Source organism: Durio zibethinus, chromosome 19 (genome assembly GCF_047325235.1).
Source record: "Durio zibethinus cultivar Kanyao isolate XHJ-2024 chromosome 19, ASM4732523v1, whole genome shotgun sequence".
In the NCBI taxonomy this organism is placed as follows: domain Eukaryota; kingdom Viridiplantae; phylum Streptophyta; class Magnoliopsida; order Malvales; family Malvaceae; genus Durio; species Durio zibethinus.
Genome location: NC_143180.1, coordinates 23,879,353 through 23,907,210, shown reverse-complemented (window position 1 = coordinate 23,907,210; position 27,858 = coordinate 23,879,353). Strand labels below are relative to the sequence as shown.

At 31.2% G+C, this 27,858-nt stretch overlaps 3 protein-coding genes, 1 long non-coding RNA gene and 1 pseudogene across 7 annotated transcripts; all 5 read right to left on the bottom strand.

Annotated features, from left to right (window-relative positions):
• Nucleotides 1-200: 200 nt before the first annotated feature.
• Nucleotides 201-2,206, bottom strand: LOC111309993 (FT-interacting protein 3-like; annotated as a pseudogene).
• A 1,243-nt stretch (nucleotides 2,207-3,449) lies between these two features.
• On the bottom strand, nucleotides 3,450-9,335 carry RPB5E (RNA polymerase II fifth largest subunit, E). Of its 2 annotated transcripts, none has more exons than XM_022909056.2 (4): nucleotides 8,901-9,335; nucleotides 6,341-6,514; nucleotides 4,420-4,533; nucleotides 3,450-3,683 (listed from the first exon to the last, which is right to left on the bottom strand). In XM_022909056.2, the coding sequence occupies exons 1-4, from the start codon at nucleotides 9,192-9,194 to the stop codon at nucleotides 3,558-3,560; spliced, it is 708 nt and encodes a 235-aa protein (XP_022764791.2). In that variant the 5' UTR covers nucleotides 9,195-9,335; the 3' UTR covers nucleotides 3,450-3,557. The 2 variants fall into 2 exon arrangements, with proteins under 2 accessions (XP_022764791.2, XP_089605015.1); XM_089748889.1 differs by having other exon boundaries at nucleotides 3,450-3,674.
• A 1,791-nt stretch (nucleotides 9,336-11,126) lies between these two features.
• On the bottom strand, nucleotides 11,127-12,038 carry LOC149513569 (uncharacterized). The gene is made up of 2 exons (XR_016330478.1): nucleotides 11,921-12,038; nucleotides 11,127-11,627 (listed from the first exon to the last, which is right to left on the bottom strand). It is a non-coding gene; the product is annotated as an uncharacterized LOC149513569 (long non-coding RNA).
• A 1,088-nt stretch (nucleotides 12,039-13,126) lies between these two features.
• LOC111309998 (putative mediator of RNA polymerase II transcription subunit 26c) lies at nucleotides 13,127-17,215 on the bottom strand. Of its 3 annotated transcripts, none has more exons than XM_022909065.2 (9): nucleotides 16,190-17,065; nucleotides 16,030-16,098; nucleotides 15,854-15,936; nucleotides 15,665-15,738; nucleotides 15,495-15,544; nucleotides 15,350-15,383; nucleotides 15,121-15,242; nucleotides 14,692-14,785; nucleotides 13,127-13,287 (listed from the first exon to the last, which is right to left on the bottom strand). In XM_022909065.2, the coding sequence occupies exons 1-9, from the start codon at nucleotides 16,568-16,570 to the stop codon at nucleotides 13,274-13,276; spliced, it is 921 nt and encodes a 306-aa protein (XP_022764800.1). In that variant the 5' UTR covers nucleotides 16,571-17,065; the 3' UTR covers nucleotides 13,127-13,273. The 3 variants fall into 3 exon arrangements, with proteins under 3 accessions (XP_022764800.1, XP_022764796.1, XP_022764795.1); XM_022909061.2 differs by lacking the exon at nucleotides 13,127-13,287 and adding an exon at nucleotides 14,148-14,589 and having other exon boundaries at nucleotides 15,495-15,541; nucleotides 16,190-17,215; XM_022909060.2 differs by lacking the exon at nucleotides 13,127-13,287 and adding an exon at nucleotides 14,250-14,589.
• Nucleotides 17,216-21,296: 4,081 nt separating this feature from the next.
• LOC111309999 (uncharacterized) lies at nucleotides 21,297-26,637 on the bottom strand. Its single transcript, XM_022909069.2, has 10 exons — nucleotides 26,522-26,637; nucleotides 26,328-26,429; nucleotides 26,068-26,222; nucleotides 25,125-25,412; nucleotides 24,774-24,903; nucleotides 23,761-23,868; nucleotides 23,541-23,643; nucleotides 23,331-23,456; nucleotides 21,956-22,149; nucleotides 21,297-21,651 (listed from the first exon to the last, which is right to left on the bottom strand). Exons 2-10 carry the CDS (start codon nucleotides 26,378-26,380, stop codon nucleotides 21,555-21,557), a joined length of 1,254 nt encoding a protein of 417 aa, XP_022764804.2. The 5' UTR covers nucleotides 26,381-26,429; nucleotides 26,522-26,637; the 3' UTR covers nucleotides 21,297-21,554.
• Between the last annotated feature and the right edge of the window lie 1,221 nt (nucleotides 26,638-27,858).

Sequence of the window (27,858 nt, the reverse complement as noted above, 5' to 3'; positions counted from 1 at the left end):
TTAAATTTATTTACAAAATTTTAAATTCTAAATTTACAAGAAATAATAAGAGATTGTAAGTATCAAATAAATAGATCTCCTTTTAATTTTAGTTCCTATTTGATTTTAGTCTATTTTATATTAAAATTTTAACATTAACTGTTAAAAGAATATTCAACAAATAACTTGATAGATTCTTCTAGATCAGATCATAACCCTTGTCATTCTTCTCTGCCATTTTACTTGGCACAAATAAGCTATCCCTTAGAGAAATAATGCATTCATCTAATAATTTTCGATTAGTTGACATGATTCTCACAACATCAATTCGACCAAATTATCAACTAACCTTAATCAAACCATATCCAAGCATCCGAAAAGCACTTCAAAATAGCCAAAAGTCTTTGAAAATTAGATTTGCCTTTTCTTAGGCTCCACATCTGGGAACCTTCATCCAACATGTAGTCCACAACTTCTGTCCTTAATGGTGGATTCATTGCAGCTTAGCCTCTAACAAAGAATTCGAGTGGCTTGTTGCCTTAAACTATCAAGTTGGTATATGGAAGGCGGGTAAATATGATGCATTCTTGGAAACAAAGGGTTCTTGGCATAAGCCAGAAATAAGTTCAAGTAAGATGAACAAGTAAATCTTACAGCTAACTGAATTTCTCCTATTTTTTTCACTCCATTGGGTTGTAACACCAGAAGGGGTTAAGAATATGTGTAAATCTTGTCGGTTGAAAGAGTAGATAGTCGAATCCTTCCGTTCTCGATGCTTGGATCTTTTCCACCTCCAACCACATCACCACCATGCAAGTGACAGTCATCAAAGACTCCTATAGTAAGGACAGTATACGGATCATAAACCTCTTAAGTATATTGCTCATTCCATTTCGGATCGAAACTGCCGGCTACTGTCCTTGTTTTACCCAGTTAGGCTCATATTTCGCCACACAATAAGCATCCGTAGTTTCATGCTCATCTCTTAACTTCATTGGCTGCAAAGTGTTAGCACTTATGATCCCCAATTCCAAGACCCCAACCGTAGATGTCCATAGCATTTTCGCAGTTGGCTGGTAGTCACTACAATAACGAATAAATTCATCAAAAACATGATAGCCACCATCCAGAGTTATCCTCACGTTATATGCTTACTAAAGAAATTCATCTGCTCTTTCCTCCCTCCATCTTCAAGTGCAATCTTTTCAAGATTGTACCACGTAGATGCAGCTGATAGAGGTAGCAGCCTCTGATCAACCAGAGATAAATGAATTGAAGACTTTCCTAAACATTCCACCATATTGTTCCCAGCTTATCCTCCACACTTAGAATTAAAGGATCGCAAAATGGTTCTGCCACAACAAACATCAAATCCTGATTCCATTTAGGATTCACATTCTTATCAGGGGAAACTTTGGTCCTCAAGATCACATCCCCATAAATAGCCTTAACATAAACTTCTGGCTTTCTATTCTTGTTGCCAGGTACCAAATCCTGAGCTTGAATTATATTAACTCTTAAGGTACCAAAGTCTAGGAGAAAGATATACCTTGGAACGAGTATTCAGAAGGCGTTCACCGCTCACAATTGCTGCATCTGAATGCCTAGCATCAAGAAACACATTATCTGCTTGAGTGCTAAACCAAATAGACAACATCAGTTCTCCTCCCCCTACATTGACCCCATTTTTATCCTCCAATGTATGCCACTGTGAAGCAAGTGGACTATCTGGGGGAAGGCAAGCAGGAATGTCAGGCAAATTGATAGTAATCTTGCCAATCATATTCTCATTAATCATAAGCTGTTTGTCTCTCACAGTGATCCCCACAGCTGTAGCCTGCATATATACGATCTTTTGTGAACGCAAAAACTTGGTTCCATTCCAGATTTGGTTTCTTCTCAACGTATTTTGTTGTCACCTTATAGTTCCCAATCTTTATTTCAACAAAAGGATCACTGATTCCATTGACTGTTTTCAATGGCAAATCTCTAGCTCTCACAATTCTCACAAATAAGAACTGCATCTGCTCAACAAGGACAAATGAGGATGTGAGCTTTTCACTGCCAGAGACTCGATCAACACCAATATTCAGTTTGGTCTCCCTCAAAGAAAAGTCTGCTTTTCCTCCCGCCATTGTGCAGAGCAAACTAGAAGAAGGGGCCAAATGTACAATGGAGAGCAAAGTCTCCCTACAAAAAATTACATAAAACAGATTGTCACAACTGTTCTCGCTGAAAAAAAAACTGAAAAATCACTACAAATCGGGACTTAAGAAACAGGGTTAGAGTTCAAGTATGTCTAATGTGAGTTTATCTTTCCCAATACAGACGTCAAAACTAAGAATCATATGAAAAAGAATCAGAATCACATCTGAAGGCCAATCAGAGAAAGATAGTTCGAATATATATAAATTCTAACATGGTTATTAGATGCCAGAGTTCAGTAACAGAAAGAATTGATATATAAATTCTAACATGAAGGATAGAAGATTGCAATGATAGTAATTCAACCTCCCATGCAATGATAGTATTCAAACAAGGAAGTGCATGGCAAGTTTGGAGATTGAATTTCTTTCCCAAAACCCGTAGTTATAGCTAGGAAGAGAAACAATTCAACTCAGCTGATAAACCTATAGTTCAGGCCTCTTACCTTCTATTTGGCAGATTTAATTTATCAAAATGAATTTGTCAATAAAAATTTAGTCTTACCCTTTTCTTTTGTTTCTCCATAGATGAATTTGTTAACTTTTGTTTGAAAAATTCAAGCAAGTTAGACATGTTGCTGTACAATTTTGACAGAAACCAAAATTTTGAAGAACAAATGAGGGAAACGAAACAACAAAGAAGTTGAGAGATAATCGCTGATTTTTTGTGTTGAAGTATGTAATAAACACATACCAGAAGAAGTCTTGAAAAAGGAATACAAAAACACAAAGGAACGACATTGGCTGGTTACCTGAAAGAGAATGTGAAGCTTGATTGATGGAGAAAGAAGGCTGCCAGCAGCTAGCAGCTGGTTACATAAAGAAAATCCCTAGATATTTTAGAGATTTTATATCCAGTAACAATGAAATATATATATATATATAGATAATATAGAACTCAAAAATGGAAAGTTCTGAAAGAGAAAAACCAGTAAAGCTGAAAGCCAGGCAAGTTTTTTTTTTCCATGCAATCCATTAAACATGGAATTTTCTTCCAACTTGATTAGATGCAAGACAGGGGACAGCTTGAGCTAAAATGGATTAAGAATTTGAATGGAAATTCAACAAATTACTCATTACTCAACTTGTTAATAATAAAACAAGCCCAGCATATCTCTTGAACAAGGGCAATTGCTCTGGTTGCAGCTTGTTTCTAAATCTTAGTCAGTCCCATAAAAGAAAAACTAGCAATGAGCCAGTGAGTTAATGAAAATATCATCTTCCAAGCTGTTAAGTTGCCAGGCTTCGGTATATCATTCAAGAACATGATCCAGAAAAAGCCACAGCTATGCCATTTACAAACCATACAAATCAGTTTCCCATAAGTACCACTTTGAAGAGATTAATCAACGAAGAAATTCAAATACATTAGCATCAAACAACACAATGATATTGTTCATGTAATTGAAAAAATTCCTCGCTATAAGTAACCTTCACCACCTGTCCCTTCTCCAGTCCATAGTATCGAGCAATTGCATCAGTTCGTAGCATCTGGGGGAGCTGAAAAGTTGAGAATTACAGAAAAGAAATAAAGAAGTTGACAATCTATAGTTTGATCTACCTGGTAACAATAACTTATTCAGTAGTTAAGGCAGTGTCAGCTATAGTAAGGTTGAAAAAAACATCTCAAAAGGATGGCAAGTTGGCAACTGGAATGTAATTACTTGTTTAAATCTAGGGGTTAATATGTAATTTGGTCCTAAGGTATACTACTTATAAGGATTTGCTACCTACAGAAAAAAAAATTCATGATTAGATGCCCGAATTTTATTTATATCAAGCATTTTGCACCACTGACTAACATTGATGGTTAAAATGCTGATATGACAAATATTGACTACTAAAAATGTATCACATGTCATGACAATATTGATTTATTTTTTTACCACATTAGCTTAAAATTAGTGTGGAGCAAAATGTTTGATGAAAGTAAAATTCGAGTATCTAACCGCGATTCTTTTTCTGTGCACCAAATTGTAATAAATGGTGTAGTACAGAGGCTAAATCACACATTACAAATTTGTTCTTAAAATTTGCATTCATCCATTCCTGATAGCTTAATTAGAATTAATCAATAGCCATTTCTCTAAGGTGAGAATATCAGACAAAAAATAACATTGCATCTAGCTAGCATTTTATAAGAGCTTTCAACTAAGAAATATTATCCACATTCCAAGTAAGAGCATTGGGAAGCAAATTCAGTCAACTGGATTTCAAAGAATTTAACAATGATTACCTGCTTATCTTCCAACTGGTGTTTTTTCAGCAACTTTTGTTTTTCTTCAGCGGTCAGCACCTCATGCTTCGGCATCAGATAGTGCTTTGTTACATTGACATACAGATCAGCAATCTGAAAGAAAAAGTAAAGGAAACCCCTTTTAGCTGGAAGCAGAAAAGTGGCTTTTCATTTCTCTCTTCTTATTTGATAGAAGGCATGAAATGAATGTTTCAGCCAAAGAACATTAAAATGAAAAGGATAAATTCATGCATTAATTTTATCCAGAAAAAATTATAACTATTATGGTCTAAGAATTTGAAGTGATGATGCCACATTTGACTTTGTAAGGCTGTGGTCCAAGAGGAAAGGCAAAGGTAAGCATATTTCACATGTGGGTTATGGAGACATTGGATCAGACATGCAAAAACAAAAATTCTCTGTTAATGCTAAATACATCCACAATCTCACAAATTCCCACCAATTATACACAAAATGCTTTAACATTTGCTAACAACAAACGGGATCAAGATATTCAACAGTTAAACAAGCTCACTATTGGAAGACATCATTGGCTAGGACAAGTGCAAAATAAGCATTCAGTTCACTAATCAAATCATAAGCCAAAAAAAGAAGGAAAAAAATAACCAACTACCCCCTATGTTCAGCCAAAAAAATTTGAGCCAATATATATTACCAGTGTTTACAAATAGTATCAAACATTTAGATAACATTTTCAAAACTGATTAAGGTACTGCGGTTAAGTTAAAATCTGTACAACTTAGTGCTTTCACTATGCCAACCCAGAGAATGTCCTGCACGTTCACGGGAATATCTTGTGTAACACAGATAAGATCGATTAACCCTACTTGCAGGCACTTAAAACTGGTGATGATTAAACATTATACCACATTAATCATTTTCATTCTCCTCTTTATTCTTATGTATGCAATCCATAACCTCAAAAGAGTGCAAACTTACAAGTTATTCGGAACTCACACATGAACCTACTAAAGTAACTTAGTAAGAATGGATAGGCCAGCAGAAAGATTCTTTGGGGGAAAGTATTACCAGTGCTGCACTAATATTATCATTAAAGTTAAATCGAAAAAAGGTGATTACATTTCCTAAATTCGTACTCAATGGCTAAAGAACTATTTAAGTTTACAGGGCATTGGCACGACAGCAACAAATAAATTTGAGAAGTTTCCATATGATAAGACCCTGCTGCCATAAAGTATAAGAGCAATGAATAGCTAGCTAATTGCTAAAACACCTCGACCCCCAAAGCATGGTTGCATAACCAGAGTTTAACTATTATGGTTTATGGTTACTGGAGCTCAAAATACTCATTGAAAAATTACAAAATAATGCTTAAGTTAAACCAATTTCAAACTAATAGTTTATAGCTAAAGTAGATTTCTCAGGCACAGCTCATAGGCATACCATGTACTCTTCACTTGGCTGTAGTGATGTAATGTCCATTGTTGAGTCACAAAGACAAATGCACTCACCTTAGAACTAGTTGTCAATCAACAAATTTTTACAAAATCCTTTAACAAATAGTCACAGCATTCTTAGCAAAAGTATTAATATTAAGCATCAAAATCAACATGTCTGACGTCTCTACCAGGTAAGCCTACCTAACTACTAGAAGAATATGCAAGGGCCTGCACATTTTTCTTTTAACAATCCAAGAAACTAGGTAATGTTTACATTTTTTTTTCTCCATGTTCGTCATTTTCGTTCTTCCCCACTTCTTTTATGCATATGCATCCATAAGCAAGTAGAAGGACAATTAACACATTATTCATAATGGAGGCATGAACTGCTAGTGTCAGAAAAGATAGGCAAGCAGGAAGACTAATTTTTGGGGAAGTTGCCATAGCAGCATTAATTTTTCTCTTGAAGATAAGAATAGCAAAGATGTAACTTCACTTACTTGGAAAACCTCCACTTTAAATGGAAAACTCTCCAGTTCTTTTCGAGCAAAGGAGTTCATTTTGCTCTGCAGAATCAGTATCAGCCCACTTAAGCTTTCCTTAAGAATCTGGCAATGAAGAGCTCGCACAGTTGCTTTTCTGATATCATCTGTTCCCATGAAGACAACCAAGATCTGCAAACAACTTAATTATTATGTTACATAACTGCGAAAGGAGCTTAAAACAAGATACCATATGGTTGAAGAAAAGCTATCTACAATTACTTCTAAATTACAGCAGGAATGAAGAGTGAACACATGCTAAATACACAAATGTAGACATCCAGATGTTTAACCGTAAAAGATGAAGCAATAGAAGCTATCTCTTAAATGTCTCCATTGCAATTTACTTCCATCTGTAATGATTATAAAATTGGAATCCTTCATAAATAGAGGCTGTGAAGCATCACCTCTTCTTACATTTCTCAGATTTTCACTTACCTGTTTTGATAATACCAGTTTCTACATTTCTTCCTTAGCTAAGAATGTACGCAATCAGAGCCATGTATTTGTTACTAAATTCTAGTTCGGAGTGTTTCTAGGACATAAAACTTCACAGTTTGCAATCTTAATGCAGGGAAATACCAAAATGGTAAAAGAACAAAAAAAGGAAGATATTCACAGTCGTAGTCCATGTGGCTTTATTCTGGTGGCACTTGATCCTGTTGGCCTTCAGAACTGTTTTGCCACTCTAGGCTCACTTATGTGCTTCATTCACCAAAATCTTCCTAAGATCTCATTTCACACTATGCTAGGCATAATTGATCCACAACTTTTGAAACAAAATAATCAGTTAATCTATAATCATTTGAATTGATCTACTACTATTGAAAGAAAATAATCAGTTGTTCTGAAATCATTTGACCAGTCTAAGAAAGTACTTTCACAGGATAAAAAGGCATAATGACTAGAATGTGCAACTAGACTAAGAGATGGTATGTGTTTTCTTACTCCAACAGATGGCTTATTTTAAAGTAGGGACGATGACTTATAACAAGGCTGAATGCTGTCCAAAACTTCATTAACTTCAAGAGTTTCATTGATAGTATTAAACACGTATTGCAGTATTGCACTAATAATCTATATGACTATAGAACAGCTTGGGTGAGATAAAAACAAGAATAGCACAAACACAGAATAACATAGCTGCTTGACACTGTCAAATATAGAATAATAAAGCCAGAAAACAGTGCTTCTTAACGTAATGCAGTTAAACTTTCAATGGTTTCATCCACAAAACCAATTTCACCAAAGCAAAATGCAAAAAGACTTATGTATGGGCCATGTTCTAGATTCAGATTTTTTTCCCTTGTTAGCAATAGAAAGATTCATGTACAATAGAGTCCCCACATATGGTCAATATGCAATTTCTTGTTTTTGTTGAGTTTTTCAATTTTCAGAAACCAAACAAATTAGAACATATATAGCTTCACTGATTCACATAAATGTTCTTCAAATTCTGTTCTCCTGTTAGGACAAGCATTGGCACATGCACTTCCAGTTAAACCTAAAACAAAATAGATAACCAAGCAGAGGATTAAGAAGAAAAACAGCGGAAATTACCAATTCCTTTTGGCTGAGAATTTCAATTTTTTTTTTCCCTTTGTGAAGGGAAAACATCAAGGAAAGTAACACAATCTATTTGGCTATTTGCTCGTTAATGTTTATACTTCTGGCCAGTATATATACACAAATACAGTAGAAATACATTTAAAGTTCACTTGATTTGGAATTTGGCATACAGATAAGTAAAATATACTCCTAATATAATCAAGAAAACATACACACAGTTAAGAACTATAACATAACAAAAGCAAACTAAAAGGCAAATCTGTTGTTCCGTACTGTTAACAGGCTGCCAAAAAGGGTAAAAAAAAGGACAGCTAAAAAAGACAACACTTCTATTGCAAGCAATTGTATATATAAAAAAGGCATCTTGTTTATATGTAATTAGGTGTATATATATGTCAGTATGCATATGAATAAAGCTTTTTTTTACCAAAAATACAAAAGCAAAAGAGTCTTTTCCTAACATTAATTTCCTCTATTTTCTCACCATCCAAACAATTTATTGCCAGGAAACTGAAACAACACTACAACAGCCAACTTCATGCCACATAGGCACATATATACATATACATATATACATAAATGCATACATGCTTACATACACATACATAGATAGTATACACTCATATAAACATATATTTTATGCATACCCGAGTACATACATACATACACTCGTATACACGTATATACCTACCAACATATATACATATGCGTATGTACATCTAATCATACATAAAGACATATATGTACATAAATATTTTCATAAAACAAACTCTTGTTTATATTTGTATTTATTTATATATCTGAAAAAGCAAAACTTTTTTCTTCCAAAAAAGAAACAAAAAGAACTCTTTCCTTTCTATCAAACAGAACTTGAAAAGAAAAACTATGTCCAAAAACTCCACCATTTTCCAGGGAAACAAACACTTCCAAAAAGTCACATAAAGTTTACCTTTTTGGAAGGGTTGGAACGCAGAGAAGCAGAGATACGTAGACGTTCGAGCTCTGGTTTGTCTCCAAAATCGGAACGGAACTCAGGGAGTGAGCGAGTTAACTCCGAGTCAGCCACTTTATAGCCTCGGTCTTTGAGCATTTCCCAAGCAGTCTTGCGTGCCAAGTAAAACTTACGGCTCTCAACACTGCCTTGGTCCACCAACCTTTTCAAGCATGGACGAGCATCCTCAACTCCGCCATCGATACCGCCGTGACCAGAACTCCCGCCACCATTGCCAAAGGTTGTTGCCATTTTTTTTTTGCTTTTTTTGTTGGAGAGTGTGGGGTTGTGGCAATGGAGGTCTGTGCTATTTATAGAACGTAGCTTTACAATACACTTTTGCAGAAAGAATTTTGGAGCGTCGATTTAGTTGGACATAGGTACATTTGGACGGTCAAGATGACTTTGAATATGTACGGACTCTTAAGTACCATGACACGTGATCTGTCTAAAATTTATAGTGATTTGCAGTAGTTACATTACCTTTAAAATAATGCTGATTTGGAGTAATTACATTATTTTTTTAATAAATTAAAAATTTTATATGACAATGATTTTAAATTATTGAGGTAATAAGATTATTATCTTGAAGATAATATCATTCTCGACCTAAAGAATGAAAAATTTTTATCACTATAAAAAAATTATTTTTAATATTATTTTTTAATTAATTTATATTAATAAAAAATGTTATTAACATTACCTTAAAATATTTACTAATAAAATTTTCAAAATTTTATTTTTTTAATAACATAAATTAAAAAGATTCTATTACAATGGAATAAATGTTTATTGATTATAAAAATAATGAAATCATTTAATAATTTTTTAAAAAATTATTTTTTATCAAAATTAATTTATATTTTATAGTTTTTTATAAAATAACATTTAATTATTTTATAAATTATTAATTCAATAAGTATTAAATTTTTTTTGGCAAAGTTGCTTTGAATATTTTGTATTCTATGATTTATTTTTTCACATAATATCAAATATTGTAATTTAAAATCACTAATGATTTATAATATTATATCAAATATGATAATTAATATTATCAATAATCAAATCACTTTGATGATTTTATTACCATAATAATTAAATCACCGTAATAATATTAAAAATGATATCAAATGCTATTAAGTGAAAATTACCATAAATTTTTTAAATATATTTTAGAGATAAACAAAAATATTTTTCTTAATTGTAAAAAAGTGTCATTTGTATTAAAAAAACTATTTTAACATTTTAAAATATATTTTTAAAATAAATTAAATAAAAATATTTTTTAATAATAAAATAATGTTTCGAATTAGTCGGACCAAAAAAGTTATGCTCAAAGCTAGATTTAAATTGAGCCAAGCTCGCAAGGTTGATAGACACGTCTAATTTGAAGTATCATTGAGTATTTATTTAATGATTTTTATAATTAATAATTAATTATAAAGATTTGTATTTGATATTCTATCAATAAATTATCACATCATTATTAATAAATTTAAATTTTAAAATATTTATTATTAAATATTTTAAAATTTTAAATATTTAATTATATTAAAACATATTAATGATATAACAATTTTATGATACACTGATGATGTATAATATCTCTTGCATCAAATATAAAAAAAATTTTCCAATTAAAACAATACATTTCATAATAATTAGATTACAACAGAGTTAATGTGTTTTTTTCAACATGATCTATTAATAAATTATTAAATATTTTATTATTTATCAGGAAAAATGAAAAAAAAAATTATTTGTTACCAGCTATAACTTTCTTTTTCTATTATTGCTTTTTTTTTTAATAAAAAAAATAATTTTATTTAAAAAAAAGTCATAATAATTATTAGGGTTGGGCTCAAGACGATTTTAGGCCCGTTAATCTTATTGGGTCCATTTAGTTATCTAGTTCAAAAAATCTTACCACTGTCGACTGTCGTGTCGGAATTTTGCCCATCACTCGGATTTTCTCAAGCTGTTTCTCACACTCGGATTGAAGGAATGCAAAGGCTGTTTGTTCGGACATGTTTGTTCAAACCAAATAATAACGTAGGATGAGTTAAGATGCTGGTTTTCATGTTGAAATCCAGTAGGCACATCTAAGCAGAATACTAATCACCGGTCAACCCTCCGCTGCGAAACAAGAAAGGATTAGCAATGGCAAGCCTGAAAAAACTCAAGGAACAAGAAAAAGTGTAACGCATTTTAGTGTTCAAAGGGCAAAATGAGCTTGTTCCTTCGGTGTATAAGTCAACTAGCAAGAGGAGGCATTCTGATTATTTCAACCAAGCTGACATGTCTAAGTCGACCTAAAATCCAAGGTCAACATTAACGCAACCGCCTTTGCAGCCCACTTGTTGGCACATAAGAGCACTAACTTGTCATCTCCTAAGTGGATCACCAATTACCAGCTCAGCTCGAGCCTACAAGATCAACCCTAACCTCTTACGCCGACCTCAGGCCACCTAGGCCCAAGATCTCTCATCGCACAGGTATAAGTAGCCCCATCTAGTTACTTCTACACCAACTGAAAAACTCTTGGCTTAAAGCTTACATTCCACCTTATTCTTCTTCCCACTGTTTGACCGAGCATCACTTTAAGTGTCGGAGCATAAACGCCAAGAAAACTTCCAAGCTTTGTTGTTGATTGATCTCTCTTTCTTATCTTTTCAGGGTTTTGCCCTTCGTAGACAGTTTGGCACAGACAAAAAGTTTGATTAGCACTAGTACTCCATAATGTCAAAAGAGTTGTATTTTATCATTCATCTTGTAAGTTTACAAGCAAATGTGGTAACAACAAATACCAAATTATCATCAAATGTTGAAGAACGTAAGGAACAGAAATTTGAACATGTCAAGCTCCATCAGGTCATTCAAAGCAGTTGAACTTACTTACAGCATCATCAAAAGAGACAAACAAGGTTTGATGGAACGCAACCAAAGCAAGGAAGAAACTTGTGCCATATTTAAAATACCTGCAATCTCAGAAACATCCTAATCCAGCAACTCACATGGACCAGAACTCATTCAGTAAGACTCAAGGGTAGGAGGGATCCTGCAAGTATAGTTGTTTCAACCGAGCACAACTTAACAAGACAGAGACAAGCAAGAACTGAAGTAATGCAGAAGCAAGAACCAAAGTACAAGGAGGTTGGCTTTTCGATTTTGGAAAATAATTTTTTAATATTTTACAAATTAGTGAAAAGCCAAGCAAGCACCACATTTACTTCATTATATGCCAGGTAAGCTTCCGCTAATGTTTCTGTTTCAAGAGTCGCACATTCAATAACTTTTAGGACTGAATGAGTACCAGTGAAAGTTTTAGGACAAATTAAAAATAAATTTATAGGAAGGGATAACACTTGATTTGGTCCCTAAACTATTGCACTTTTTTTAATGTGGTATGTAAACCAAAAAAATTTTAATCAAATACCTTAAACTACATTTTCATATATTAAGTTGCCACAACTCTTAACACCATTAAAATAATGCTGATGTAGCATTTAAACGCTAACATGGATGATACTTGGTTTAGATAGGGCTGCCATGTGTCATTTTTAAAAAATAAAAGTTTTTAAAATATAATTTCTAAGAAAAACTTCTTATTATTTTTTTATTCTTTAAAAGTTACACATGACAACTACATCACTGCCATGTGACAATCACGTGTTATCCATGTCAGCATTTAAGTGCCATGTCAGTATTATTCTAAAGGTGTTAAGAGATTGGGAAAACTTAATACACAGAATTAAAGTTTAGGTACTTGATTAAAAATTTGTTTAGTTTAAGTACCACATTAGATAAATTATAATAGATCAAGGGCCAAATGAGGTATTATCCCTTACACGAAAGAAAGAAAGAAAGAAAAACAAAATAAAAGGAAAAAGCATTGAGTAATATTTCTGGTAAAAGTTGAAGAACATGAGCAATTGATATTATATTAGAACTATGAATTCTTTGGAAAGTCATAACATTTTGTTAGCTAAGCAAAAGCACCGGTTCATTGTTTTCTACATTTTTATGCAATCTAACTTTACAAAAGCTATAAATCATGGATGTCACCCACAGATTCCCAACAAATCTTGCTCACGCAAGTCCAGTTTACGAAATATGTAGTATTAAATTGCTGACATGAAACATAAGAAAAAAGTCTATGGAGGTTATAGTGAGCGTACCCGCAGAATCCGATCAATTACATCCACCAACCAGCATAACAAGCTGAAGGCTACTTTCCCTTGCCAATGGTCACAGCACAAAGGCTGAAGTGCAATTGATCACTAGATAAAGATACAAACCACTTAAACAGAGTCATAGCAATAGATGGCCATTTAATCCCCACCACCTGCAAGCAAAATTGACAAGAAAAACGAAAATTGCAGCAGTTCATGATTATGATTTGAAGTTTGTGGGTGGGGGAAGCGAGCCGTGTTCTGCTAAGCATTCGGCCTCAGGTGAGAAAAGTATCACAAATGAATGGATTAGAGCTAAAACTTGCAAGTTTTAACAAAGAATATAATTGAACATAAGGGGACAAAAGCACTATGACAACCGCAAAAGAACCTGCAGTAAAAGAGGTAATAAGAAACTTAATTCAAGCATCCTTTGAAGTACAAGCAACTACTGGGAGCAAATAAAAGCTAAAAGTCATTAACCACAATGCATGAGCCACAGCAAAGAGTGGTTACATATGATTGATCAACCTCACTGTTGCAGTGAAGTGAGGAGCCTTATCATATAAACAATAAAAATTAACAAAAAATGAAACTGAACATCAGTCAGGCTCTCAATAACCATAACCTGATAAGGCTTCTGGTAGAAACAAGAATAAAAAATCATAACCTCTGGATATGGCCAATACGATTTTCATAATTCTTTTATGGCCAAGTCCAAAAATTTTCCCATGCCACCTGAGGATCCTAGCTGGGAATCAGGCAAAAACGTTCAGAACATAAACATCAATGCTTCAAAAGAGAAATGGTATCTGCCAATTGAATCAAAATCCTTATGGCTGACTATCTTACAGAATTTTTAAAAAGTAGCAGGCAAAAAAATAAAAAGCAAATTTTCCTCTACATCATATCCCACAAAGTACTTCTACCAGTAGTATACATTAAACTAAATAATCAGTGTGCTCTGTATGTCAGCTCTCATATTCAAGGTAGAATCAGCCTGCATTGATAAAAAGGAAGAAAGATACTAACATACTTTCAAAAGGAGTTATCTTTTAATTAGGAAACTCACATATATTACAAATTAAAAACATCGCACATTTGGGGTGGGGGAAAGGGGGGGGAAGGTAACATGTGTCAAACAAAGAATCATGGTACATCCCCAAGTGAATGGTTATGGATGTCCATGGCCCTCAAGAATTTCAAATGATTGATAAATACTTCAGTACATCACCATGAAAGAACATGGAAAGATAACCTATAAAAGATATGAAGAGTACTCCTATCTAATACAACGATCACAACAGAAATATAAAAATGAAAAACCTAAGATGGAATGTCTTTAAGACAAATTCATTCATCCAATCACCAGTGCCTCCCTTGAGAACCACCTCCCTTGTTTTTGGCAAAGAAGGCATTCTTGGGTTTTGGTAGCTCATGAATGTCCATCACTTGTATCGTTCTTTGCTTTTTGGCTTCAAAAAGCACAGAAAAACCACAGACAATCACATTTAGTATGAAACCAAAGTGAGGGATTCAAGATTAAATAAATTGTGGAAGAAGAGAAGAAAGCAAACCATTTTCAGCTTCTTTATAATTTTCTTGAAGCCTTTTCCTTGCAGAAGCCAGCTTTTCAGAGTCAAAATTGCTTTCCTTTTGTTCTCTCTGTCTCTACAAAATCCCCAAAAAGGGAATTCAAGAAATAGACATGACAAAGCTTATACCAACTATCAACTCAGCCAAACTGAATTCTTTGGGCAACATTAAAATGGTTAAATTAAGTTGAATTTTCCCTTTCTTAGCTTTTTGCTAAGATAAACTATTTCGGCGTAGTAAATACAACTTCTCAGTCCTTGAGAATCAAAAACCTCGGCATTATAGGAATTTGTGAAAACATCAGTTTCACAGCAAAAAATATCTTTTTGAAAGCATGTGCTATCAGACCTTCATGTCCATCAAAAAAATAATGATGAAATTAGAGGCTCCAATTTGGTATATACCAATACCTGCACATTTTGTGGAGGAGTTGAGAGAGTTGGTCTAGGTGGAGGATCTTTTCGGGGAGGAGGGATTGGCTTTGGCTTCCTTTCAGGTTCTGAATTATTCTTGTCTGAACCAAAACTCCCATCTGTCAATTGTCATCGGAAAAAACATTCAAAAGAAGGCTGATTAATTAAATGCACAACAGAAAGAAACAAAGGTCAAATCCAACTTTGAATCAGATTCTGTACTCACGATGCGGATTTGGAGAATACGCAAAATCAGGAACCTATAGCAGAACAGAATCTTAGAAAGATTAAAAAAAATTCAAAAAAATAAAAAATAAATAAATAAGCAGAATTTTCAAACAACTTTCACAAGAAAAATTAATTGCTTTCACCTGTTGACGACCATTTTGAGGAAGTTTTTGCTGTGGTGAATCTCCATCTGCTGCCAGACAATATTCATTGTCATTTTAACTTTAAAGACAATTCAATTTCCATTCACGTTTGAAATATTTTCTCACAAAAACAAAAAATATTCGTGTTACAGTCCAGAAAATAATTTTACCCATAAGTGCAGCAGATTCAAGTTCTCCAGGTTGATTCACCCTTACCCATTCATCTACAATCTCCTTCCAATTCCTGGAGAAACAAAGAACCAAATCATATAACAGATTTTCTTTGAACTGGTTTTCAAACTAAAAAAAAAAAATCATAACATTTAACATATATGTAAGTTCCATAAGTTCATTAAAACCTGACAAGTTGCTTCACTAATCTCCTAACGTCATTTGATGAATGCTTCCTCAATTTGTTCACATGTCTCCCAATATCAGTCTCCTGAAAATAGAATAATAACATGGCAATGGTCATGAATCAAACTAAACAGGAAATTAAACAAAAAAAGAAAAAATTGTTCCACATAATTGTTACCTTGAGAGCTTGAAATGTTATATCCATATCTGCCAAGCTTTGAAGCAATTCAACTAAAGAATCTTCAGACTGTAAAAACAATTAAAAAAACAAATTCAAATCAAAATCCAAAAAAAAAAAAAATTAAACCAACAATACAATTGCAAAAAGATTCAAAGACCTGATCAGGTACTTCAAGACGCTCCTTAATCTCCAGAACCCTTTTTTGTTCATCATCAAACAAGCCTCCATAAGGGTCCAAATCATCATCTTCATTATCTGATTGAGGTGTGAAAGGTGATCCTTTTCCTCCTTCTCCACCTTTACCTTCATGGAGGCTGCCTTCTTTATTAACTTGATACCCATTTGATCTCTCACCAAAATCACAGCTTTTACACCTAGAAACCATGGAAGTAGCATAAAGCCTCTCCACAATCCCATCTCTCCTTTTCTTCAACTCTTGGCCATAATCCAAAGAAGCTACCAGGATTGCTGTATCTATAAAAGTCCACACATCAACACCAGCTGCTTCCAGAACTGATCTGAAATCATCCAAATCCATTACAACTCACAAAAAAGCTGATGATTATATTGCAAATTCCAAGGCCTGTTTCCAGGTGTCAAATCAAGATTTGAACTTCAACATAATCAGATCTGATTGAGAAAAAAAAAAAAACCCAAAGCTTGAATTTTGCAAAAATTGTCAGCTGACAAAAAAAAAAAAAACAATTCTTTGAAGTCAAAGCTGAAATGGGTTTTGATTATTTTTGTTGTTTTGTGAAGAAAGTTGATGGTTTTGAGTTTGTTAATGGAATTGGACTTTTTGGGTGGAAATTGGAATACACCAAAAAAAAGCTTGATCTCTTTTGTCTCTTATTTTTCATATATTTTTTAAAGAAAACTGTTTGGTTTTTGGTTATGGTCTGAGCAAAGTTTTGTTGGCAGTCTCTTTTCTCCGGAGACTTTTTTCTTCGGGGTTTTGTTTTTGCAGGTGGTGATTTGAAGATGATCAGACAAAGAGAAAGAGAAATTTAAAAAAAAAAAAAAAGAAATTCTTATAGTAAAAATGGTAATACATGTTTTTTAAAGTGTATTTAAAAAAATTAATTTAAAAAATAAAACCATTTTAATTTTGTTTACCAAATTTCATTTATGAAAATTTTTAATTTTACAAAGAAAATTGAATAGTGACACATGTTTCTTAAAGAATATTTAAAAATATAAAAAAATTTAATTTAAAAAAAATGAGATATATATAATTATCATAATTCTTAAAAATATTTGTACTGTTGATGTATGAAATAATTTTCTTTTAATTTTGTAAGTAAGATTAACACGATAATACATATTTATTAAAATAAATTAAAAAAAAATTAAAAAAAAAGTCAAACATTCGTTATTATCTTATCTTCACTTATAAAATTAAAAAACTCCATTATTTAAAAGTGTTCATTCGATTTATTTAATTAATTTCGAATTAAATTATTTAAAATTAAATTATTTTATTTTATTTTAATTAATTAAATTGAATATATGAATTTTAAAAATTAATCAATAAAATTTAATTCAATTTATTCGATTAATTTTTTTGATTAATTAAATAATAAATATATTTAAGTTAAATTGTATTTTTAATTTTTAATTTCTCATATTTTAAATAAATTATATAAAATTATTCAATAAAATATTTAAATATTAAAGTATTACATTAAAAATTTTAATAAATTATGAAATTAAATGATCTATTTCATATATTTTTAATTTATGTTTAAATTATATTTTATTTTATATATATTTAATAAAATAAAAAATATATTTTATATTTTTATATCGATATAACTTGTGATATATATTTTTATATAAAATATTATATAAATATATAAATTATTTAAAATTTTATATTATAAAAATACATAAATTGCAAATCTAATTATAAGTTCGTGTCATTTTCATTACCATTCCTTACACACGTGAATCATGCTTTTATAAGTAGAGTTGAAAAAGTTCGCTCAACATTTATTGAATCCAATGATTAAGGGCCTTTTGGTTTTTGAAAAATGTTTTTCATTCCTCACTTTTATTATTACTCTTTTTTTTTTCATTTTTATAAAGAAAGCTATGCAATAATCTTAAATTATTTTATTTTTATAGATTAAAATAGTTTATTATTCGCCTTATATTCATCTATCATATTTTTAATAGAATTAAGAAAATAATTATTCACCTTATTTTCCCAAAAAAAGAAAAAGAATAAAAGTGAAGACTATATATTATATAAATTCATTTTCATTAAAAAAAATGTTTATTATTCCTTACTTTCAATTCTTTTTGACTAATTCAAGATAGTTATGTAGTGAAAAAATATATATGTTGTAGAACTCATTCATTTTTATTGAAAACTTTTATTTAGTTCCACTCAAAAAATAAAAATTTTTTATTTAATTTATTATAACAAACTATATTATATAAGAATGAAGATAAATTAGCAAGTAAATAAATTTTTTTATTTAAGTAAATAGAGATTTGAAACTTATTTTCACGATAAAATCATACATCAATTATCGAACCAATGTTTCAATGTAAATTAATAAATATTTACTAAGTAAAAAATCAAAAGATTGAATTCTTAAAAAAAAAAGTTAAAAAATTGGATAAAGATTAAGGATTACAAAAATTTTCCAAAAAAAAAAAAAAGGAAAAAGTTAAGTGAGAATAACACTTAGGGGTGTAATCCATCGAATCCGAATTAATACAATATTAAACTCGAGTTCAAGCTCAATTCAAAATTTTATGTTTGATATTCGGTTCGAATTCGATCAAATTTTTTTTTTTTATTTCAAACTCGACTCGAGATAAAAATCGAGCTATTAGAACTCGCTCGATTAGACTTGATTAACATATAAAAATAAGCTTAATTCTTATATTCGATAAAAGCTCGATTATTTGAACTCAAGTTCGAATTCAAATTTGAGATATTTTATTAATTAAAATAATAAAAATATATTTAAATATAAAAGCTCGATTAGACTGATGAATTACTCCAATTGAATATAAAAATACTCAAATTCGACTTAATCAATAAATTAAATTACTCAAACTCTAAATCGATTCGATAATAATCGAATCAAATTCGAGTTTTATTCTAATCAAACCTGAATAATTTATGAATATTAATATATCATTTACACTCTGATAGCACCATCCAAATACTAAAAGTTATAAAGCATATTTTTTTTAATGCCTTTTCTAACTACCCAATACCAATGCCACAAAGCTCCATTTGACTAACCATTTGATTAAATATTTTAAGCTTTGCATCACCTAAACCATAAGATAGGTGAAAAATTAACCTACCCCAAAAAGTCCAAAGAAGCGTATGTTTTATGTTTCCCTAAACAAGCACATTTTTCAATATTTCTTTTATGTTCTCAATAAAGCAATAAAATAGGTTTAATGTTTCTTTATTGAAAAGTATGAAAATGGCAATGACCAAATTAAAATTTTAGTTGAATTTAAAGCTTACTTCAAATTATTCATGCAATTACCTTTAATAGATAATATTTAATATATTTAAAATTTTAAATTTTAATATTTATAATTTTTTTTAATTTTCAAATTACGATATATTAACATGTAAGATTAATTAATTCTAATATTAATGGATTTTAAAAGATATCATTATCATAAATTTGGATGATAAGACTAATGTTTATTAGGGTAAAACAGTTTCTATTTATATTCAAAAGTTATAGAATCAAATTGATAAAAAAAAAAAAAGTTATGGAATCAAACTTTATTTACAAAAATAATTTTCAACATATGGGACTAATTGAAGAAAAGAGAAAAAAAGCATTTTCCTTTACATAGATTTTACAATTAGATTTAATTCAATTTGTAAATCTTTAGCCAAAAGCAACTTTATAATAGTAACAGCTTGAATGTTTGTTATCTTAACAAGGCTTGTTTAAAATTTTTTATACCTTTTAGAACCCTAAGGTTTTAAATTCAAATCCCATTATATGTTGGTTTTAATTTAATTTTATATTAGATTTTTTAAATTATATTTAAAATTTTTGTTGATTATTTAATAATTTCAATAATTTCTTATATATTGATGTAATATTTTATTATAATTATAATTTTTCTTGAAGTTATAATTTCATAAAACTCTTTGCTTTTTAATGCAATTATATCTTGGAATCCACATCAACATCAGATGGTCCATGCTTGACTAGAGCACAAAATGGAAAGGTTTATAGGCATAGCTCATATCAATCTACTACTAGGAAAAGCTTCAACATAACATCTACCCACTATTTGGGATATTTTATCATATTGTGGAGTTGGACAGCATGATCAATTGGGTAATCACAATCATCATAAAATTAGGGTTAAAGTAGATAACTTCAATAAATGTTGATCTCATCAAAATTCTGACATGTCACCATCCTTCCTTTCTTATCATTATCCAATTTTCATTTTTCAATACTACTTAAAATGCATTTGGCACCTAATTGAAATAACTCTTGCCTCCGATGTCGTTTTATGATTTAATTATAAAATATAACTATACCATGGTTAAAATTTCTCTCATTAAAAATATAAATGAATCGAATATTAATAAATTTTATTATATTTTTGATTTGGTGATTCATTTAATTAATTAATTTTTAAATATTATTCATAATTATTTGTTAAATTTAATAAAAAAATATAACCATACAAAAATTACACTTATTTACAGACAAACAAAAGTTATGTTCAATCACACCCCTAATGTAAACGAATTAAATATAAATATATTTTGTTATACTCGTTATATATATGTTAATTAACATTGAAATATCGTTTTGTGATCGTTTGTTAAATTTAATAAATGAATATAAAATTTAAACCTAATAAATAAATATAAACGACAAAAACCAACATTTTCATGAATGTTCCCACAATTGTTACTGCTGTATCGAGATTATTTGAAATTTCTGAAAATTTTAAGTAAAAATGCAATACAGAACTATATCCCCACCATCAAGCTTCAAGCCAAATCTAATACAACAATAGTCCATGAATGATTTCTTATACAGGACACACTGAGGAATTTCATGGCGATACAAAAATTACCCTCACTTGGTTTCTCCGTTTCTCTCCCAATGCATTTCTACTTCCTAAGCCCTATTAACCTCTTTAATCACAAAAATGGCTTTCTTTTGTTTCTCTCGACTTTGTACTTTTATTAATGATTTAACAAAGTTTCCTCCAGCAATAAAAATGCTCAATGCAGTTTCATATTCTCTAACATGAATCTCATAACTCCACAAACTGCAGAAACATTTGATTTAAGTTCGGTTAGGACCAAGTTTGAAGCTAATCATAGGCATTTACCTTAAGCTATTAATGGATTTTTAAATATTCAAAAACTTGAATACATGCTTTTACAGTATAACATCTTAGCATGGAACTGATAATTGAGCACCATGAAACCCGAACCCTTTCTCTTTCTCCATAGGCTGAAAAGGCACTTACAAGTATATCTGAGTACTGTAAACTTAATTCCCTGAAGTAGACCTTCGTTGCACTACTAGATCATCAGCAGAGTAATAATCAGCAATCAGCCGGTACATGTATGATGGATTATGCCCTCCACTGTGAGACACAAAGCAATCAGTGATAGCAGGAAAAGAAAAAACTAGAGGACCATGAAAAGAAGAACCCTCTAGCAATGGCAGAAACAGAAGAGCCAAATACATGCAATCTTTTGTCTCTTTTGTGAAACAAAACTATTCATTGCCTCCCCACATCGTATCGACTGGTCACAGTACTCCATAATGTGGAAAAGTAATTGATTTGGTAACTTGAAACGAAACTAAGAAAGTAAACATCAAACATTTACCGCATGTTGAATAAGAACAGAAAGGATAGAAGCTTCAAAAAGTGCAGTTGAACTTACGTGTCGGTTATAAAGAGACTAACAAGCTTTGGTGGCACATAATCAAATGCTGGATTAACAACATGAAGAAGAGGGGCACCAATTTCATTTCCAAAATCCAAGCAATCTGAGAATTCTCCAAAATCCAGCAACTCAGATGGGGACCGCAATTCATTCAGTAAGACTTCAGGATTGTGTGGATACAGTGGGCATAACTGTCATGCAGACCACCATTAAGTTAATGAGAGACAAGCAGGAGATGAATAAAATTAAAAAATACAGGGACAACAAAAACCACTATAATATTTGCATCAACACTATTGGGCCATTTCTCTGACCATCCTCATGTCAGCTGAGTAGCTTTTTTTTTATTGTTTTTGTTGATTTCTTTAGAATGAAGCTCTCAAGAATCAATTAACAACGATCACCACAACCACACCCCAATATTTTTACCCTTCAAGCTCATACTTAAAATTAAAAGTTTACCCTCATATTACATGTCATACTACATGACCAGATTTGAAGTAGGGGTGTAATAATATCCCACGAAAGATTGTAAGCAGACATGCAAAATAACGTGATATCCTGGCTTGCTAATGAATTGATTGACAAGCAAATCCACATTGTCAGATGTGGCGCAATTAGATTTATTGCCTTGTTAATATGCAAGAAAAGAACCTCCACTTCAAATCACTTTGGCGAGACTTGGGTGGCTTAAACAGGTAATAATAGCCGTTCAAAAGAAAAGAAAGCCTTCTTATAACAAGTATAGGACTCTAACCTATGTTAATTCACTCTTCATTTTTCTAAACCGCTTAAAAGGAAACATAAGCACATGGTATGACCCACTAAACATAAGGAAAACTGACAGAAAGATGAACATACCCATGTCTTTCTTTTTTTACTTTTGAAAACAGATGTCCCATGGCTCAGGCTTAAATTTCAGAGTCAAATATGGAGTATGTTCTTTTTCACTTTTAACCTCTCTATGTTCCTCCCTGTTTACCTCCCTTTGCTAGGCATTTAATACTTCTGCATCACCCTTGGTACTCAGCCCCATCTTTTACACCATCAAAAGTGCTTGTACATATTTACCATATGTACTATCTTGCCACATCAATTCAAATCCTATGCACTAACGTCTCCTCTTAGAGCCCTCTCAAATTCTATCCTATTATTCATGTGCATGACACCTCAAGCTCTCAAAATTAAATTCATCGAAATAAAAGAAAAAAATAAACAACTGTGCAAAAACACATAAATTCATACCATCATACGGGCATAAATGAATGACACAAAATCTTAATTATTTTTTTCTAAAAAAGTGTTTTTTAGTTAGTATTAAACTAAAACTTCTAGAAAGTTTGGTGGTCAAGCAGTTATCGTGCCAAAGTACCTTGTGACTGCCAGCAAGTACGACAAATGGAACAGCATGCTTTTGAGCAGCAAGTGCAACCATGTTCAGCCCAACAGGTGCTATGACCCCACCATTAGCCATGACAGCATGAGCTCCAACAATAACCTTCAAATTCCGGAATCTCAAGATGAAGCTCAAACAGTGCAAGAAACCTTTACCAACTAGGAGAACATTAAAAAATTCACATACCATGTTTACTCGGGAAATCATGGCAAAAACTGCAGAGTCAGTAATTAGGGTGGTCTGTAAACCTCTTGTGACCAATTCTTTGGCAAGAAGATGTCCCTGATACCTAAGTTAACATCAGGTAATGGAAAAAAGAGAACTGTTACAGGGAGAATAACAAAATTGCAGCAGCTTAAAGAAAATGTCTTTGCCTTATAAAAACATATTAGCCACTTGTACAAACCTTGGAGCACCCTCCGCAACAAATACCCGGAATGATCTTTTCTTCTCTTTTGCAGCACAAAGAAATTCCAGCACAGTTCTTGAACTGCCTAAAGTTAATATCACCTCACTGACAATATGTTTTAGCAATAGTCAGTCAAAGGGCATGTTAATATGCGAAACAATCATAGGTAGAATACAACGTGAGAACTCATAGAGATTAAAATGTTTCATAGTCATAAGAGAGAGGAAGAATCCTAGACATAAATTTGTCCCAGTGCTTTATGAGCAAGACATGATAAACAGAAGATAGAATCACAATATCACATGAAATACTAGCTAACGGATTTGAAACTGTTGTCTATTACAAGATTAAACAGATTCTTCCAGGATAGAATCAGAAGATTTTTAGACAACCTGCAATCAAGAAATTGTTTACATATTCTTTATCATAACTAAAAAGCAAATATTTAATCAAACAAATGAACCATTTCATAAGCAACAATCTTAAGAAAATCTAAAGCTATTTTCTTTGAAAAAAATTTAAAAATGATCTTCAGAAATAAAACTAGGGTGAAATCCTAACAGCACTAACAGGTACATTTTAACTTCTGTCTCTAAACATTCACCTCAATAGAAAGCCAAGAATCATCCTGGAAACTCTGAAATTATTAACTCTAAGTCGTAGGCCAGATATAATCATAAAAATCTCAACAGATTATAAAAATGAAACAACTGACCAGATATAATCATAAAACTTCAACAGGTAATAGAAAATGAATAAAAAAACCTACTAGAAACAACAAGCATAGATATGGATGATTGGTCATGATACTGGGCTGTGTTTTTTTTTTTTTTTTTTTTTTGGGGCGGGGGGGGATAAGAAAGTAGAAGTCTCTTGTTGAAGGCAAATCCAAATAACTTTACTACCAAATATGATTCTTGTAGTTGGTCCAAAACTAAAGGGGGAATAAGCAGTGTTTAACAACAGAATAAAAACCAACGAAATTGAAATGCTTAAGGCAGAAAAGATACTTTTGATGTATATGCTCCACTGCTTGCTCGGCAATCTGTTCATGGCAAGTACTAATGTCTTGAATAAGCTCATTGACTGCTTCAATGACATCATGCTTTAACTTCCGACTTCTGGAACTTTTATCGGCAGCTGAGAAGGAAAATAAAACCTTAAATATCATATATAATTTATTATGCTACAAGATTTAACATTACATTATTATCACCACAAGAAGCCAGTTTTATAAAAACCAATATTTAACCACTTCCAGAGACATTAATCTCTTGGGATATCAATGGAAAAAAAAAATCAAAATCTAATTCCATCAAGCACAATGCAGGAAGAAGAAGTGTCTTGAGTAAAGTGTTTACATTTGCTTTTTCCTTCAGAATCTCCTCCAGAAGAAGAAGTATGAGGAATTGCTGTAGAGTCAGGCACATCCTCAAGTAGTGTCTGCAAGGAAGGTGGACGCAAAGTGCTTCTAGAAGCAGCAGCAACAGCAGCAGCAGATAATACCTGGTGGTCATTTTGACCAGAATCATCTTCATCATCACTTACAGCTGATAAGTTCAATCCAGCCATAGCAGCTGTTGTCAAAGAAAGATCCTCCTCTCTAATAATTTGCAAAACACGCCTCACAATATTACCCACAGCAAGCTCTGCCATCATCACATCATAAACTATTAACATAGAATACCAAAGGACAAGTATCTACAATCCTTACGAGCAAGTCCCAGTTTTCTAATCAGCTTCTCTACTCCCTAAAGCCAAAGCTAGACCAAAAAGGGGTTTACAAGAACAGCTTTTATCCTATCTAGATAGTGAAAATCCAAAATATAACTTCTGAAAAAAGCTGCAATGAGAAGCCAATAGTTTTATATGAATTTTTTAAACAAAGAAAAGGTATTCTTAGCTATTACAAAGAATTTTAATTTGACGCAACACTTTCCAAAGAACTCTACTTTAACAGCTTCTTCAGCCAGACCAAACAGACTCATAAAATGCAAAATGTTGCAAATAAAACATTAGGGGGTCTAAAATTTTCCTTCAAGTTCTAGTCCAAGCATATACAACACTGACCTATTAATAGAAACAAACACAGATAGAAGCGGTCCTAAAGAAACACAGCAATTATCATGCACACTCCTAGCATCATTGAATGTTCAAGTGTATTACATCAATGTGTGCTGACAATTCCCACATTAACAACATGACATAAGTGAAACTGATATAGAATACTAAGTAATTGTTTTCAAACATAATCAGCAAAACCAAATTAAACTCAAACCCAAACACAAAAACGAAACATCATACCGACAGGGTTTGCAGCAATTAACCGTTCTCCAACAGCCTTCACAGAATCAATCAAAGCTCCAGCCTGGTTCGTATACGGCACTCGCGTCTGCGAAATCACCGACCGAAGCAGTTCCGCTGTCTGCTTTGCTGTTGCCTGTGAACCCTCAATCTTACTGCCAACCACCCAAAGAAAAAAAATCATAAATCACAAAAAAAAGAAAAAAAATTCTTTTTGTTCTAAAATTTATATAAATTGGGAAAAAAATGAAATACTTCACCGTTTCTTGAGCTTGTTAAGAAAATCATTGACTAGAGCTTGGGTGTCTGGCATCTTTTTTTTTTATATCACCAAAATTCACTTTTCAAAATGCTACAAACAACTAAAAAAAAATAGTTTCGAATCAGGAAAAGAAAACTTATGGAGAAAATGAAATGAATTGATGAGAAAAAGTTGATTGAGTTAACCACTTACGAAGAAGAGGGTTTATGCGGGAGAGCTTGATAAGAGGGTCGTTGGATCAATATGAAGAATCGGTAGTGAGAACCCGGATCCGACATGGCTCAGTTGTTTTTGTTGATTATGGACATGGAACTCTTGCAACGAGCAGGCCACCGGTGAAACGACCCAGCCCGGCAGGGCTCATGGCCCATATGATGGATGAGTTCGGCTTGGGTTTCCTCTCGAGGCCATTATGGAACCCATTGCTATTATCATTTTTTTATTTTTTTATTTTTATAATTCAATTAAAATCTTCATTGATACTCTAAAAATAAATTTGATAATTTTAGATATAATAAAAAATATAAAAAATAAATTTAAACAACACCTGAGTTCAGCAAAAATAAAATCCTTTTTTTTATATTTGATGTAATAATATAAATTATAATTTGATAATTTTCACGTTTTATACATATTTAATATAAAATATATATAATATATAAATTGTCAAATCTATAAAAATATAGCATTAAAATGAGACTTTGAAGAAACTCAATTATTAAAATTTCAATTATAAATGAACTTTGATATGCATTAATCATATTAAAATAAAGTACTAAAATATCGGTCTAAAAATTATTTTTATAACTAAAAAGTTTTTAAATTGTCTATCTTGCCTTTATGGGAACAAATTTTTTTAATAATATATATATTATTATCAATTTTTTAAAATTCATTTAAGTTTGAATAATTTTTTTATATCGATTCTATGCTTTGAAATTTTTTATTTTTAAATTGTTTAATATAATTTTAAGTATATTTAAATAAAATTAGATATAAAATAATTATTTTAATTTTATAAAAATTAAAATATAAATAATTTGATTCAAATATTTTTATTTTTTATCTAAAATTTGATTCGAATTTAATAAAAATATTTATATCCAAATTTAAATAAAATAAAATAAAAAATTTAATCTAAACTGAACTAAAAATTATAATTTTGAATCGATTTTTTCTCTCATTAAATGAAACCCAATGCTATTATTATTTTTTCTTCATTTTATATAATTCAATCATAATCTTCATTAATACTTCAAAAGTAAACCATAGTCATGATATAAATATATATATAGTTTAAAATTTTAATAAAATCATATATAAATTTATCAAAAATAAAAAGTACTTCATAGTTGACAAATTATAATACAATAATTTTCATATTTTATTTTTTAATATAAAATAAATTAACATAAATATATTAATTACCAAATTTATAAAAAAACTTCACCAAAGATGAGACTTCGAAAAAAAACTCAATTATTAAATTTCAATTATAATTTTGGTTAAAACATTTTATAGGTCTATAT